General features: G+C 37.5%; 1 protein-coding gene across 1 annotated transcript; it reads left to right on the forward strand.

Annotated features, from left to right (window-relative positions):
- The first annotated feature begins 1,229 nt into the window (after positions 1-1,229).
- On the forward strand, positions 1,230-8,437 carry LOC145777175 (histone-lysine N-methyltransferase set-1-like). Its single transcript, XM_082588488.1, has 5 exons — positions 1,230-1,901; positions 2,333-2,417; positions 2,683-2,786; positions 3,408-3,554; positions 4,110-8,437. The coding sequence occupies exons 1-5, from the start codon at positions 1,441-1,443 to the stop codon at positions 4,339-4,341; spliced, it is 1,029 nt and encodes a 342-aa protein (XP_082444614.1). The 5' UTR covers positions 1,230-1,440; the 3' UTR covers positions 4,342-8,437.
- Positions 8,438-17,296: the final 8,859 nt, after the last annotated feature.

Consider the following 17,296-nt stretch of genomic DNA (forward strand, 5'->3'; position numbering starts at 1 on the left):
TTTAAATTTGGTTTCTAAAATTTGGCTTATGGCTAACTTAGGATGCAACCTTATTAACCCACAAAACGAAACTGCAGCTGGCTTTAGGCTAGTCTGATTTGTAGTCTTTGTATGGTCGCAACTTCACACATTCTTAAACCAATGTTATATTTGTGGTATCAAAAAGACGGCAATTAAATTTTTTTTACAATCTTGTCAAACTTGACGTGTATCCAGGCCCTAAGCTTGTGTGAACTACTTTTTAAAATGTGGGCCTTAAGAGCAAACAATTTACTGCCTACTTTCGAAACCGCGGAAAGTTTTTTTGAGAGTATGCATACTTAGCAAGGGCAGACAGATCAAAAAAGATCGCTTCGCATGTCACAGAATTGGATCATTCATCATCATCATAATCCATCGTCGGTTTGTTCCCCACTAGTGGGGGTGGCCGATCATTGCGCTGTCAATTTACACTAGGCTAATATTCTAACAACCTAACTGTGATATATCCGCTTCTACAAATAATTGTTAGTTTTCTCTCTTATTGCCGACCCCTTTTGATTTTTTTTAGTTGCGCTGCTGTAGATATAGTTCAAGATAAAGTAGGCTAATTAATCGTGACGATCAACGTTAAAACTAGTGTGTCCGCCGTGAGACTTGATTTGTCCGTCGAGAATCCGAGATAGCTGCTCAGACCGGACACGTTTGTCCGCTGTAAAACGTTTACAGCAATTGCCAAGGCAATTTTGCCGTTTGGCCTCGGCAACGCTTTTGCCAAAGCAAAAATATGCTAATTTCAAAGAGTGTTGATTGTTGCACATGTATTATACAGTCTGTGCAGAATTTATTTTTTAATGCAGAGTTAACCACCACTAAATAGTTTAATATTATCTGCTGGAAATATGAAAAGCCTTAACACACAACACCTCAGTAAGTTCTGTTAAAGAGCAAAACAGGTGATTTTGGCTACAATACTGTAAGTATGATATAGGATGAATTTTGAATTAGGTGAGATAGGCTTATATATTATAGAATTTTGAATTAGGTGAGATAGGAGATAGGCTTGTTGCTGCAAAAAAATGATTTTGCTTTGAGTTTGCTTCATTTTTCTTAAGCAGAATTAGATTTGATATGACTATTTTAGAATACATTTGAGTCCTCAACTACTTAAAATTGCACATTTCTAGCTTGGTCCAAACTACTATATATATTATAATATCAATATTTAACCCCACTTATTTTACAGTCTATTTTGCCTGAAAATAGAAATTTCATAAGGTTCTAAAGTTTTGATATCGATAATATAAACTTTTACATTTTTATGATATAAGAACTGCAATTATATACTTGGACAAGTAATCCATAACTTTCATCTATTTATTGAAAAAAGAAAACAACATTTGTGTATCAGATTGTTCTTGCTCCATCAAATTGAAACCAATTGTCTCAACGAAACGTGCAATGTCGAAAGTAAGCAAGACTGTTACTAAACAAAAAAGGAAAAGCACAAGAAAGAAAAAGTTAAACAAAGTTAATCTTGAAAGTTACTTTTCACCTAAAGAAAGCAATCATCATGACAAAAGTGAAATTAAAGACTTGGCAATAGAGGTATTGCTGGATATATCGTCTCAAGAAATAACAGAAATAAAAAATGAGTGTGATGTGTATGACAGCAAAGAATGTGAAGATACACGAAGCCATGCTGTTGAAATATCTTCTCCGGTTGGTTACTTGAAAATGTCTCCTTACTCTAATTCTCGCAAAGCTACGTCAAATAAAAGAGGTGTCAAATCGAATGCCTGCAAGTCTCACGGAATAAAAACCGAAGTCAGTGCTAATTTTGAGCAACCTTGTACCACTGGAAAAACTTTGCCAGTAAAACAGGTCGTGTCAAAATCAGACAAGCGGATAAAGAAATCAAAGTTTGTATATTATAATATGTTATATATATATATACAGTATATATATCATTTTTTCTTGTTATATATCTTAACCTGTTTATATTTTTTCATAATATATTGGACTAACTGAAAACCTGTTGCTCCTTGCAATCCATTTTTCACATTTATATTGTACAATGTGCAATTGCATATAAAAAGAAATGTTGTGAATGCCACAGAAACTTTTTCCATAGAACAAAAAGGCTATGGCAGTAGCCACTGATCATTTGAGCATACACAAAAAGTTGTATTTTTATGGTTTTAAATAGCATGATCTTTTCCCAAACAGGAAAAGCCACATTCTGCAATAACTACGCCATCAATCCAAGTTGAAATGGTGGCATACAGCTATATTGAGTTTTCACTTAAAATAATGACCTGAAAGGATTTTCTTAACAGTGTCATGTCTACAGGGCCTTGAAGGAAGACGAAAGTCAAAAAATAACGGAATTTTTTCCAATCAGAAGAAGTTCTCGGAAAACTAAATCCATAATTAAAGTGAGTTTGCTCTGTAGACAATTTATTGTTGTGGGCTTTCCATTTATAACTGAGTTTAAGTGATAATCATGTGCTAAAGTTTGGATAGTCTTGAACGAAAATCGCTAAGTTTTATGTTTACCACATAATGTAGATTTCGTCCACTTTTGGACGTGTACATAATGTGCCAATGCAGTAGGCTACCAGCAAAACTAAAATCTGATTTGTAATCACAGTTGTTAATTTTGTTTATAATTAATGTGAATGTGTTTAATTAATCAAACAGAAAGAAAAAGAAGATTTATTAATTGAAGCTATTCTATCCAATCGAGAAGCAAACATGGAAATAGTTGAGTTTACAAGTAAAGGACGAGGCGTCATTGCTACCAAGTAAAATGAAATGTTTTGTTGAAATTGTGTTAAAAATAATTTTTATTGCACTTTTTTTTGTTCCTTTGCAATTTATTATCTCATTTCCATTCAGCCTAATGTTTGTTTGCTTGTGTTGTAATCTAAAGTAACCATGGTTACCATGAATGTATGAACCGTAACATTTCTGCACATTTGTAAGAATTTTTCGTTTATTTTTTAACTGTTTATTGTTACTTTTTCAAAGCTTTCAAGTGTTGCACTTAAAGCGTTTTCTTTAAAATCAAGTTTGACTTCCATTTACTATGAAAACTTTTTGTGTAAAATAGTTCAAAACATATTGAAATTTATTTTCTAAACGTCGTCATGCTTTGCGTATTGGCATAACCGTATGGTTTTGTGCAAGAAACGCTTTCCGAATTGTCGAGTCATCAAAGCACGAGTTTTCTCTTGTAATAACTCAGTTACTCAGTAATTCTTCTAACTCACCACGTTTAAAATAACAACATATATATATATTATATATACCTTGATGTCAAAAATTTGCAAAACGACTTCCCAATTTATAAACTATTTAAATTGATATTTAATTACTTATCCACTTCACAAAACGGTCCATGACATCGTTATGTCTTTTCACAGAAACTTTGCCCTGGGCGACTTTGTTGTTGAATACGCTGGAGACCTGATAACCTGGCCAGAAGCGAAACAAAGGGAGTTGGAATATTCCATGGATTCCAGAGTAGGCTGTTACATGTATTACTTTCATGCTCGACAGCAAAACTACTGGTGAGACTTTTTTATCTGCTTAGTGGTGTAGAGTATTTATTGGAACATAAATTTGTCTTCATTAAAGTCGTTTTTCAATTATCTCTGCTCTTTTTTATTAAGTGCAGTTGGATGAAGGCACTAAATGTAACATGCACTTTGCTTAACGAACGCGGCATTCTGCTTCTATTTAGTGACCAGTGAAAAATGTTCAGTTTATTCCTTTATAATATAAGATGCTTTCTCTGTCTGGGAGCACAAAGCACATGCAGCATTAATTTTCAAAGTTAATAAGATTGGTGAATAACATTGGAACACATTTTATAATAAGTTGCATGGAAGTGCGGTATTATATACTTTTTGTAAAATTACTTGTCTTTGTGAAATTCTGTTTTAAATATGTACAATATTGTACATGTACCACTTAAAGTTTCTGTCTTGCATATCTGAACTTTAAAATATCAGTAATATATACATGGAAATATATTATGTGTTGTGAAAAAAAAAACGTAATTTTTAAAGTCTGTTTTTGCCAACCGTTCGATCCTCAGCCTAATCGTTTGTATTTTACTTCAGCATCGACGCAACGGCCGAGTCTGGTCGGCTTGGCAGGCTGCTGAACCACAGTCGTCGTTCCCCGAATTGTTATACACGGCTGGTGTGGGTTCCTGATATCAAATCCGCTAAAGAGAAACCACATTTAGTGATTCTTGCCAAGCGAGACATCAAGAAAAATGAAGAACTTACCTATGATTACGGTGACCGTGACAGATCTGCTGTTGAAGTTCATCCTTGGTTGAAGTTATAAACATTCGGTCAGCTTGGTGATAGGTTAGCTAGCAAATCTTTTGAGCATGGCATCGATGCTCAAAGGCGAATAGAGGATTGGCTGTGGTTTCTCATGAGCCTATGTTTTCTGTTAGTTTTATCGAGAGATGACTGTTTAAGTTGTTCGTATAGAAAAATGATTGCTTCTATTCTGGACTCTAGCAACGGACAAAAGGAATTCAAACACATATAAAGAAACATTGGGCTGAAGTTTCTAGAAGGGATAAGTATATACACATTGACCATCGATAATAAATTATTTCTATTAATTCTACCTGACAGTTTATTGGCTTACAATGCAAGAAATGCTTACTGCCAAGTTCGCAGTTGACAGTATAATATATAAAACTATAGAATTGATCTCAAAATACTGCTCACTGGCTTTCTCAGCAGGTAACGGAGATGTGCTTTTTGCTTTTAAATGTATAAAATTTGGTTACTGCCAAGTCCGCTTTTACCTACTTCGATATCATATAAGCAGCGCGATTTAACTTCTGACTCTGCAGAGTGAACGGGTATTTGTCAATTTGTAGAAGTCACAGCGACCTATATGTATCTATAGATCGCTATAGTAGAAGTATACCTGCTCATTGGTTGCTGTGTGTTTATATTTAGATGGTTATTGAAAAACTGCTGAGATAGCCATGAGGTCATTCATTTTTTGAGAAAGGGCCAAGTCACTAAACATTCAACAGAGTGGGTGCGGTTTGTACAGCTGTGTGCAACAATTGACGCGTTCAATTCTTGCAGGCGGATGGGTTAAGAGAAAAAGCTCATTGTTTTATCACAAAGTAGCAAATACTTAATGTTTCAGAAACAGCTACTTTAAAAAAATATAGAATATAAGGAACGACAAATTAAATGCTTAAACACTTCTTTAGTGATAGGATTTTTCTTCAGTGTACTGTATATGCCACATTTTTTTTGCACAGTTTGGCGACCTGATGAATGAAACTCTCTGGCCGGATCTGGCCCACGTGTCATAATTTGGTGACCCCTGATGTAGTCTATCCTGTTTTTAGTTAAGTTGGATTGCTACTGCTAAAATCAGTTATTGTTTTAAGTAGAGATGTACCGATACCAATATTTTGGCCGATACCGATATAACTTTTTTAGGCCGATACCGATATTTTGGCCGATACTTTAGTGTTACAAAAAGAAGCAATTTTGGTATTTGCAAGTAATTATATCAAATGCTAAGTTTTACCTTATTTGCATAAAACTATTAAAAAAAGCTTTTTTTAATAGTTTTATGCAAATAAGGTAAAACTTAAAGCACAAGAGCACAAGATCAAAAGTAAAACCACAAGATCTTGTGCTAAAACACAAGCGGTGGCACCACCGCGACTGACACAGTGACAAATTAGTCTAAAACCAAAAAATCCCCTAAATTTAAAATTAGTTGTGTTCAAGTTTAGCGCTTACAATAAATAAATTCCAAAATACGCCACAAAACCAACCAAATTTGGAAATTTATAGAGCAGCAAGGGGAACTTCAAATGGGCAACATTAGGGGCCAAAGGGGCATTATTACGTCATTATGAGTGACAATGGACGGATTTCGAAGTCCTTGGTACTTGAAGATTCAAGAATCCAATCCCAACTCAATGTTGTGTCATAATAGTAGGTTTTAGTAATGAAAGGCCACCGTGATTGAGAGCTGGGGTATAAGGGAAGAAACATTATATCATAATTGGGGTTTCTGAAAAATTAATAAAGAGTTTGCGCAAACTCTCCAAATAGGCAATCATAATTGATAATAAGATGTAAAATGTAAACCAAGTCATTTGTGTAGTCGTACAAAAACTATACGACAAGTAATGTGCAACCTAAGGGCGGTAGGCACTTTAACATACTGATATCCCATTGAATCATCAACCAATCAGAAGCTACGCTGTTCATGACGTCATCAAGGTTGCGTTTCTCGGAACAAAGGAAAAATGCAACTTCCCACCACTGCTATTGCTCTTGTTTGTTGTGTAATTACCAAAAAAAGTTTAAAGTAATAATCAACTCTCTGGCTGAATGCTGAAATAGCCACAATTGGACGGACAACCTAACATCTGATGGTTCGGGTTCGTTCAATTGGATATCAGTATGTCAAAGGTTCTACCCTTAAGGGCGCTTGTCGTTTGGTTGAGAAGCTTTTGCCAGGCCAAGACTACCAAGGTAGCAAAAATGTATAATTTTGCATCGTTTTTACGTTGCTAAACGTTTAAAAAAAACATGTAACTTGGTTGTTTTTAGTAAGCTGGTTCTATCAGTTTGTGATTTAATTTCCACCTTTCGTTGTAATAAACTCATCAAGCTTAAACAATGTCAGAGTAGGCTAAGTAGGCTGCGCAACAAACTCCCACAGCCACAGTTATCCCCACTTGCTGCTGACAAGTCAAAGAACATCCATGTCTTTTGATGTTGCCTATTTGCGTTGCATTTTTGTGTTTTTTTTTGTATAGTGATACTTGCTCTTCGCTATTTCTGTTACGTTTAGATGATGTCACGTTATTATGCCGATTTCAGATATAATAATTTAATTCAGATAATATGAAACCAAGGAACTTTCAGAAATAATTAATTAAACTACCATTCAACGTTTTATAGGCAGAGAAAACTTTTTCTCGAACCGTAGAAAATTTCATTATCAGATCACCGCTTCAATGCGTGATGGAAATCTACAGATAAATCTGCATCAGGCATTGCAGAGTGCAAAAAACAGTGTTGCAGAACGCGTTTTCGAATATTAAATTCTCATCAGTGCAACTACGTTTATGAACGCAATAATGACGTTGTATGGATGAAAAACTTTTACAAGTTTCATACTCTGCTGAGAGTAAAAAAGAAACACAAATGATAAATATTGGAGAAATTGAGTCTCCTTACACAATTTAAGAATCGAACAACGCAAAACCGCTGAAACAAAATGTTTTGTTTAAGTGAAAGAATCACTCTAAGCAACCAATGTTAAAACTTGCGCGCAAGAAGTCATGGGAGTGTGACGTATCAAAAATTTAAACAGGTTGTTATTTTTCTACATCAATGTGACGTTAGTTACTACTATAAAAAATTTATATCTTTGCTTCTCTAGAAAATCCGCAGCAAAAGCCTTTTTTTTCCGTGTTTAGTATCGGCCACAGTATCGGCCAAATTTTGCCGATACCGATACCGATACTCAAAAAATGGCCGATATCACCGATACCGATATATCGGTACATCTCTAGTTTTAAGCATACGTTTGATGACGTGCCTGAGAAGTTAGTACTTTGTTTGCACGGTAGAGAAATTTATAGTTAGGATTTTGGGTTTTAATTCATAGAAAGCATTTTAAACTGCAAATGTTTGATTAAAAGCTATTGAAATATCTTGGCGTGTTATTTACCTGAATATCTTTACTACCGCCCTCCGCGTGACGTTTTTTACCAACCAATATTACGGTTCTTTCAAATCCCTAGTCTTCCCCAGGGCGTCATGTCATATTTGAACAATCGCTTACTTCACGTTGTGAAAATGTGACTCGTGTTTGCATTTAATAGTCTTTTTTTGAAACATTAGTCTGACCTACACAGTTTGAACGAAAGAAGAAACCTTTTCTGTCACGTACTGTGTACTGTCGTTTCAGCTCCACGACAATTTAATAAACTTGCATTGTTTTTCTTAGATGCTAACGCTGTTATTTACCATTTCAACGATTCGTATACATGAATTTTTGGATAAATTTTAAACAATGTAATTTAAGAATCATTCTATATTTTGGTTACCAGTTCGGGCTGTTTCAATATCACAAGACAACATTGCCGAACCTTTCAGCTTCATGTGACGTCTGAAATAGATTTTGTCGTGAAGCTGTGCGATAAGCTTCCCCCTTACCCGCGGTCGTCATGTGATATTTGAACAGCTCCTGCCTTGAAACAGCTTCAGAGTTAAAATACTGTTTGTCTCATTTACTGCCGTTTACGTTGCAATGTTGTTGAAAATACAATAGCCTGGGTTGCTGTGTTTCGAAAATACACATTGTTTTTTGGGGTTTTGGTATTGGCCTGCATGCACCTTTGTCAGTAAACCTCATTTTATTTACCGTACTGTGTTCATGAATAGTTTTGACTAGTTCACCCAAACCATTGGATGACACCGTGAAAGATGACCTGACAAATAGAAACTTGAAATTTGGGGATGCCAACGATAGAGAGAAATGGAGAAGTCACTGCAGAAAACTAGTCGACCTTGATGTTTCGAGATTAAGGCCAGGTTTTGAATTAAAATAGAGAAAGAGAGTTCACCAACAAAATACACTGCAGTTTGCAATGTAATTCTATTTAAGTATTACATGACACAATTGTCTTGTGCTTTTTTCACCATCTTCCGAGCGCAAGTAGGCTACAGTATGACGATTTTTGCCAGCCTCTATACAGCGGTTCTGACACCTCTTAAGCGTCATATGCTATTTGAACAGCCCTAAAGGTACAACACATATCAAACGTTGCATAGTTCAATGTGGTCTTTGATGTGTTTAGTGAACGTGCTAATAAATCACCCTAGCGCTGCCATTTTTTTGCGATGTACTTAAATTACAAGTTTGTCGTAATTTGAACGCAATAGATCACTGTCGTCGTTCATATGAAGCAGAAAGTTTGTGGTCAGCCGAATGGAATGACTCGGAGCCAACTTTTCGTCAGATCGTCAAGTGTGTGGAGGCCTGTTATTCCATTGGGAGGGGAATAGATGGGACACCCAAAGATGATGTGGTTGGCTGTTTGCTCCGTCGCATTGCACTGACACGCAGCAGAGTCCCTTATGCCCCAGCGTGTCAAGCAAGCATTGAAGCGGCCAACTCCCGTTCTTAATCGGTTCAGTGTCACCCACTCCCGTCTCTGAAGCTCAGAACCAAGTGGGAGTGAAGAGCCAGGAGAGACATCGAATAGAACGAGACGAGACTTTATTTTGGTGCAGCGCTCAATTCCTCGGACCAGGCATCTGACGTGCTGAAATCAGCGAGCTGGAGTTTTGCAGCGTGCCTTACAAATGAGCGCCGTGATGGTAGGCGTTGTATGATTGGGACATTGAGAGTGGATGCACGATCGGGTAGTATGTGGTTTGGATCAGCACAGGCTTTATTTTAGCCATCAGAACACAGATGCTTCTTTTCAGATAACCTAACTTAGATGTTAAAATCGTCGTTCATTTAAGTTTATAAGTATCTATCCCCAGGGATGGAGGAACCACGTGGGCCTGGACCCACCTACTTTATTTTCTGGGTGGGCCTGGCCCACCCACTTTTGAAAACCAAATATTTTTGAAAAGGTAGCGAAAGATTTGACCAAGATAACCTGCAGTTTTTTGTGATATAGAGAAAGTAATTTAAGCTGCAGCAACTTTGTCTCTAAAAGAAGGCATTTAAACCAGGCTAGATGGGGATATTGATGTTAACTCTCTCGAAAAAACGAACTCAAGCTGTTAAAATAGATAAAACATTTACATGAATCTATCAAAACTAATACAGTTTTACCTGAAAATCCCTATGTTTAATGCTACTGCAAAAAGGTCTTTTTCGTGCCACAGACTGGTGAAAAATTACTTAAAAAGCAAATTAACCCAAGAGCACTTGAACCATAGGAAAAACTTGATCGATCAGGTTGGTCTCACCTCAATTTGCCAAGAATTTATTGCTTTCAATGATCGTATTATTAACTTTTTTAGGAAAAAATTTCAAGTGTAATACAATAGCAGTCACCTATGTAATGACAGTTGAAGGAACCTTGTTGTTGTTTGATACCAGTAGATCTATTATATTTGTATATTGGTGGTGCAGCTGTTGTGTATGCACATAATACTGCAGGCTGTTACTCCCGGATAACTGTGCTAACTGTTAAATATGTGTATATACCAGTAGCCTACCTGTACTCCTGGTATTGAAACTTTGCGCTTGTTGGAACGAAAGGTAATCATGAAAACTCAATGTAGGCTATAAATGATATAAAGTATTTTAGTCCAGTCGTTGAAGGGTTTTACCTTGACTTAGTTGGTGTAAAGCTGAAATTTTGCACATTGGTTCTGTTCATTGTGTACAATGACCAAAAAAAAGTCCCCGTAAAAATTGTTTGGTGAAAAAAAGTTATCCGCTATTTTCGAAATTCCATTTTTTTCAAAATGGCGGATGTACAAATACTGAAATAAGCTTATTCAATTTTTATGAAATTATTGTTAGTGTTGGTGCTCATTTAAAAGTAAATTTCATACTGCAATTATTTCACATTGGCAAAGTTTTGGTCCACCGTGATTGTCGGAGGAAGTTTACGGATACACGGAAAGGGGTTCAGGGAAAATGCCTGCAAAGAAATTACGATCTGTGACAAGGATATTCAAGCTTCTGAAGCCTCCAGTATACTGCGTCAAAAGGGTGCTGATGGGATTAATGCTGCCAGTACTAATAGAGGCGACAACATTGTTGCGATAGCTGGTCGAAAAGTACACATAGACTGTCGTAAACGTTACACCAACCCAATCGATATACAGCTTAAAAACAACAGAGAGGAAAGTGGGTCCTGCGTCACGAGGAAACGAAGTGTTCGAATTCTTGATGGCAATTTCGGCAGTAAGATTCATTGTTTGTTTTCAAAACGTCGAAAATCTGGGCGACCGAAGGATGAGGAACAGGACCAGGCATCTCTAAAGATGTGTTCACATCTTGAACAGAATGATAAAGAACAGTTAACGATATCAGACCTCAGATATAAAATGAAGGAGTTTTTAGCAAATGATGATTGCCTTTATTATGGATCAAAATATCTGAAGACCCAATCAATGAATCTATTTATATAACTGAAGGTCAGGGCCTTCATGACATTGTCACTATGAGAGAGAAGACATCCGAATTCCTCCGATCTCATTACCTAGAAACAAGGCATGAGGATGATGAAGAGTCACAAAAAAGAGAAATAGTTATAACTGCGTCAAGGATCATCAAAAATGATGTTCCATCTGTTAGTGAACACTATCCAAGCACTGACGCACTCAATAATAATAGTAATCGTGTTTTATGAGCGCCCATTGCGATACATAACATACAGTAACACTGCGATCGCAGATGCGATACAACAGACGACAGGAAGCAGCGAAGTGACATAACTTATAGTCTTCGAGTCAGCTGCTCCCCTTATTTTGGCTTGCCATTAAGTGTCTTTGCCGAGACACAGCCGCGTGCTCTGGAGTGGTATCAAACCTACGTCCTTTCGAACGTCGCGCAGACGTTCTCACCACTTGGCTACGCAACCGACACTCAATCTCGGTTCTGCTCTAATGTAGCCCACTTGCCTGAAACTTTGCGAACACTGTTGGGTTCTTTATTTGTAGGAAAAGACACAAACCAAAAGGTTGCACGTATTAGCCAAGCTGTCGTTCTCACCACTCGACCGACCAGATCGTCAGACCGCGAGCAGTGATTGCACCATTGCAAATTGGTCTTGCTGTTCAAGGACATCATTTTTTGTAGGCTATACAGGTCGAGATTTCTTGTTGATACTTTACAGTTTACACAATATGGGATAGCCTACTGTTCTTCTTACGCAGAAGTCCTGAGGTTTGAAAAGAATGCAGCTGATTGTGTAGCGTCAGAATCCATTGTTTTAGAGAACATAGACCAACTCGAAAGCACAATGTTATTTGCAGCTGACAATGTTGATCATAATATCATCACCCTGGATGGGAAGGGGACTTTCCACGGGATGGGAATGATTGCTGCCTTGACATCGGGTCAGAAAGCAAACCGTATGATTCTAAAGCACAGCATATCACAACTCAACATCACAGAGAAGACTAGGATTGAAATCATGCAACTCCGCTTTGCCAATGAAGTGCAGAAGACATCACTGGCTGGTTATGTACCTTTTTCTCAAGATCAAACCCTTAGGAATATTGTGAATGGTGTTGTGGCCGAGGATAACGTTAATGTACATGAACATGAACAAAAAAATGATCGACCTATTCGATCAGTAAAACACTTCGGGATAGCCTAAAGGCTGCGAAGTGATCACTGCTCCAGGGGATGCTGATGTTCCGATTGTGAAGGCTACTGTTCTTAGTGCAGTGTCACACTCGACAACGTTGATTGGAGAAGACACAGATCTGTTGGTCCTGCTTCTTCATTATGCGCAACAAGTAAACAGAGATCTATATTTCCGTTCCGACAAGGAAAATGCTGACAAAGTGTATCATATAAACGAACTGAAAATGGTGATGGGTGAAAAATTATGTTCCCATTTACTTTTTCTACATGCCTACACTGGATGTGACACAACATCAAGAATCTTTGGTGTAGGTAAGAAAAACTGTCTTTCACAAGCTGGTAAAGGGTGATGCTATTCTGAAAGACTGTGCCAATTACTTACTTCTTCCAAAGCAGACAGCAGCATCCATTGTGAACAAAGATTGTCAAGCAATGGCTGTGATTTTTAGGGGCACGCGGACGGATTCCCTCTCGTCATTGCACTACAGAGTAGGGTACTAAAAAAAAAAGTAGTCTCTTCCCAATCATTTGTGACACCAGAACGCCTACCACCTACTGAGTCATCAACAAAATTTCACTGTCTAAGGGTTTACTACCAAATGATGGTCTGGCTAAGACAGAAGAGGGATATGGAAACTTGCGGGTGGGGTTGGAAACTGGAAGGCAGTCAGTTTGTGACAACAGAGTCGGACATGAATGCGGAACCAGATTCCTTCTTATGGATTATCCACTGCAACTGCACAACTGCCTGTAGCACTGCCAGGTTAGGGACAGTAGATACCGGGATGGTTAACTACATCCGCTTTTTCGTTCATCCGCAACATTAGAAGGGTAATTTTTTTTTTTATTTACAAAATAATGTATTTTTTATGGGTTATATAAAAAAAAGTGAAGTTGGTTTTGAAGTAATTTAAACTATTTAGTTGAAAGCAAGCCAGCAGCAAAGCGTGAAAAAAATGTCAAATTGGCAATTTACCCTTCTAATGTTGGCGGAACAACGGAGTTGCGCGTCCCGGTATCTACTGTCCCTATGCCAGGTGTAGGCAGAATAATCTACCCTGTACCTCAGCATGTGGACAGTGCAACTTGATGCCTGTGACAATACGTACAATCAGTCATTACTGGATGAGGATGATGACCAGGACTTATTAAGCAACTGAATGTAAATAACTTAATAAGTGGTCTGCGATTCTTGTACTGCCAGTGTTCACTATTGGTTTGGTTTCATATAACTTAATAAGTCTTTCCATTAAACTAATTAGTTAATTTCATTTTGAATTGTTTTAATGAATTCCTTACCACCTTAAACCTAGGGATAGACGCCAGAATTAGAGCTCTAGCATGAATATTAAGTGAATTATTGTCATTATACTGTTTTGGCGACCATCTTGAAAATGACAACTTTCCGGTGCTCTGATTCATTTTTAATATATTCTTGATGATAAATACTAGAAAAAACCGTTGGAAAACCTTTTGTAGGAATTTTTTGGGGTCAAACCATATATTGACCTGACTATAAGTGAACAAATTTATCGTTTTTGGAGCTATTATGCATTAGCGTAGGCTATTATATAATATTTTGTTAATGTCACTTCGTTTAAAGTCAAATATAGTTGTTATTGAGTACCTACTTGTTAATTAATTGTGACAATGATAATATCATATTTTGAAGAAGCCGTAGTATGACGATACTTCGGAAAAATATTCAAATTTTGTTTATCCGCCAATTTGAAAAAAAAAAATGGCGGATTTTCAAAAAAGGCGGATAACATTTTTTCACCAAAAGATTTTCACGGGGATTTTTTTTTGGTCAATGTAGGCTACATAATCAACAGAAACAATGTGCAAAGTTTCAGCTTTACACCAATTAAGTCAAGGTTCGGCCCTTTTTTTCGCTTCAACGACTGGACTATTTGGAATGCAGCAATGCTAAGGGGGGTCTGGGGGGCGAAGAAGTTGGATTGACTTTGACTGCTGCGCGTCTGGGCCCACCTACTTTTAAAATGGTTCCTCCATCCCTGTCTATTCCTTATCAAATGTAGGGTAAGTGAACAAAAGATGACCTTTATCTGTCACACTACGCATTGGATGGTCCACTAATTTCACAAAGAAAATGTGCGATTTCACCAAATCTGGTTGACAGCCGTAATGAAGTCCACAGACAGCAAAATCCGTCGTTTTCACATTGATTGAAGGATTTTGCTGTCCATAGAAGTGAAAATCGAATTGCAGAAATCACATTCCTACTGCTGTATCCGTCAGAGGTGGGCATCCGCTACTATAAAAGTAGCGCGCTGTCGCTTCATTATGCCTAAAAGAGAGTATGCTGCTTTTTTCTTTACCTGACGCTGGAAAACTCTGTTCAAGTAGCCTACCTTGTAACGTCAAAACGAATGATATCACGTTTCATTGCCACGTTCGTTTACATTGCCCTCGTGACAGTTTATTCTGATGCTTCAGCAATGTTGTCATCAAAAATTTCTAAAGAACAATTCATATTTCTCCACCTTGAAATAAGAAAGTAGCTGATATTTGCAACTATACTGAAGCAAATGTAGTGCCGCTACATCGAGTGAAAAAGTAGCTTCGCTTCTGCAGCCACTATTTTACGAAAAATGTGGCTCTGCTATCGCTACCGGTACCAAAAAAAGTAGCAGTGCCGGGCTATCACTGTGATGTCATAAGTTATTTCGTTTGAGAAACTTCTTTCGTCTTTACTTAAATTTTAAAATTCCATGTAATAATGCGCCATTACGCGGAACTATTTCCTCATGATAGGCCTATTCGCTCGCAATATCGAAGCTTGAGAAAAAATCCACTGTTCCTCATGTTAATGTTTTGTTTTTTTTTGGTTATAACAGATTAAGTTATCGATCTCGGACTTGATCAAGCCTTCCACATCAAACTGCAGCTAGGTGATGCCTTTCACATGTTCGACAGCCGGAAGCGACTCGTCCTGAACGGTTAGGCTATTTGATATTGTCGCAACTGTTTTTATCTCTTAGACTACGGTACCGGTACACTTAAAAGAATTTTTTAAAAAGATTGATGCCGTAGTTTATTGGGATATTAAAGGGCATTTAATCAAATGGTCGAATAGTTTTACTTGTGAGATAGCCTAATGGATGAAATCCCTGAAGGACTAAACTAAACAAATGGTTCACCACTTCCAGCACGTAAAGCAGGGGTAGGCAACGTGCGGCCCGCATGAGGCCTTTTCCATTTTTTGTGCTGCCCTTCATCTTCTTCCAGCTATTTTCCCCCAAATAAGGCTATTTTCATCTCGATTTACACAATTTCGAAGCTTAAGAAGTGATATGACCGTCTTTTCACTCCCCTGTAGCCTACCCGTGAAACAAGTTTCGCGCCTGTAGAAATCCAGCTTAAATTGAATTCACTGAAGGAGGATGACATTCTTGTACAAAATTTCAATAAGATAAACTCCATTGCTAAAAATATAAATTAGTGTTTATTTGATGTGCGGCCCTCCTGTAGGCTAAGCACTACATCTTCCTAACCGGCCCTACCAAATAAACATGGCGATTATGGCATATTCATCATCGGCCATGCCTGAATAAGGCTTCGACCAGGCTCGTAACTAGCTTGGAGCACCAGGAGGGGGCAATAAGTAAGTTATTCTAGAGGGGGCCCAACTTTTACCTTCCGTATCATGTACGAAAACGACGTTTGTACACAATGTGGTATATTTACGCAAAAACATTAATCATATTACAGTGTTTATATAAGCATAGATTATCGTAGAAACAGCAGCGTGAACTGGCATCTCAGTGGTTACGCGCCGGGCTGAAGATCACGCGGCGCAAGTTCGACTCTGGGGTGTGCGCTTGAGCACCGCACTTTCAGGACTGCTCTCCATTCAGCGGCACCTAGTGAATGGAATAATTTCCTGGCAACAATCGGAAAACTTCACTCTGCCAATCTCAGTAACCGGCCCTGCGTCAAGAGCCTCTACATCTACAAGTAGGCTGTGCGAAACTACCAGGAATAACCAATCAATGCTGTCAATCCGAGGATAAAGATTCAAAACCAACCAATTACATGCTGTAGGTTAAACAGATATAATGACGACAGCATAGAAATTGAGAAGCAAAATTATTTTTAAAACATCCCACTACCAACTAGTGATAAAATGGTTAAAAATTGGCATAGAAACCGCAGTAAAATTTATGATTTTGTAGGCTAGTTGATTCTGTTGTTAGTTAATCCATTGCCTTTCATGGACTTTAGGCTAAGTTTGTTTTAGTTTATTTACATTTTCCTCTAATGCGCTGCATAAATCACACAAAATATACTATAGCCTAGGCTACTGTCACGGTTTCTTTCTATCTCTTACCAGGAAAGAGACTTGGAAAGGTTCAATGACGTAGTTTAATGGAATAATACCGAAAAGCAGTCAATTAAACGTCGGATAGTTCTACTGGTGAAATGACAATGAAAATTCTTCAAGGACTTTAACGAACGGCTTCTCAAATAACTCTAATTTCAAACACAACTTATATCAGCACCAATTCTCATCTACTTGTAATCAATTACTTCAACTTTCAATCAACAATAATCTCTGCATCTATTACCCACTACCACAACTCATAACACAACTCTCATCATAAACTCATAATAATAATCATAATAACGATTACGCAAATTACACCACTATTTATAGAAGGTTGTTCGGTCTAGTAACTTCGAGAAGGTTACGTAATGTTACATCATAAGGACTCATTGTTCTGTCAAGTTGCACTAAACGTAAACAAGCAAGCTTAAAGAAGCTTCCAGATTGCCACGTAGGGTAGAAGGTTCTAGAAAGTACGTTACATAATAAAGATTTCGCAATCACAGATCTACTGGTAAACATCCTTATGACGTCATGACAAACGACATTTGGCAATTGTGAAAAACAAAAGAACATTCCAGGTTTGTT

Source organism: Aplidium turbinatum, chromosome 9 (genome assembly GCF_918807975.1).
Source record: "Aplidium turbinatum chromosome 9, kaAplTurb1.1, whole genome shotgun sequence".
NCBI lineage: Eukaryota > Metazoa > Chordata > Ascidiacea > Aplousobranchia > Polyclinidae > Aplidium > Aplidium turbinatum.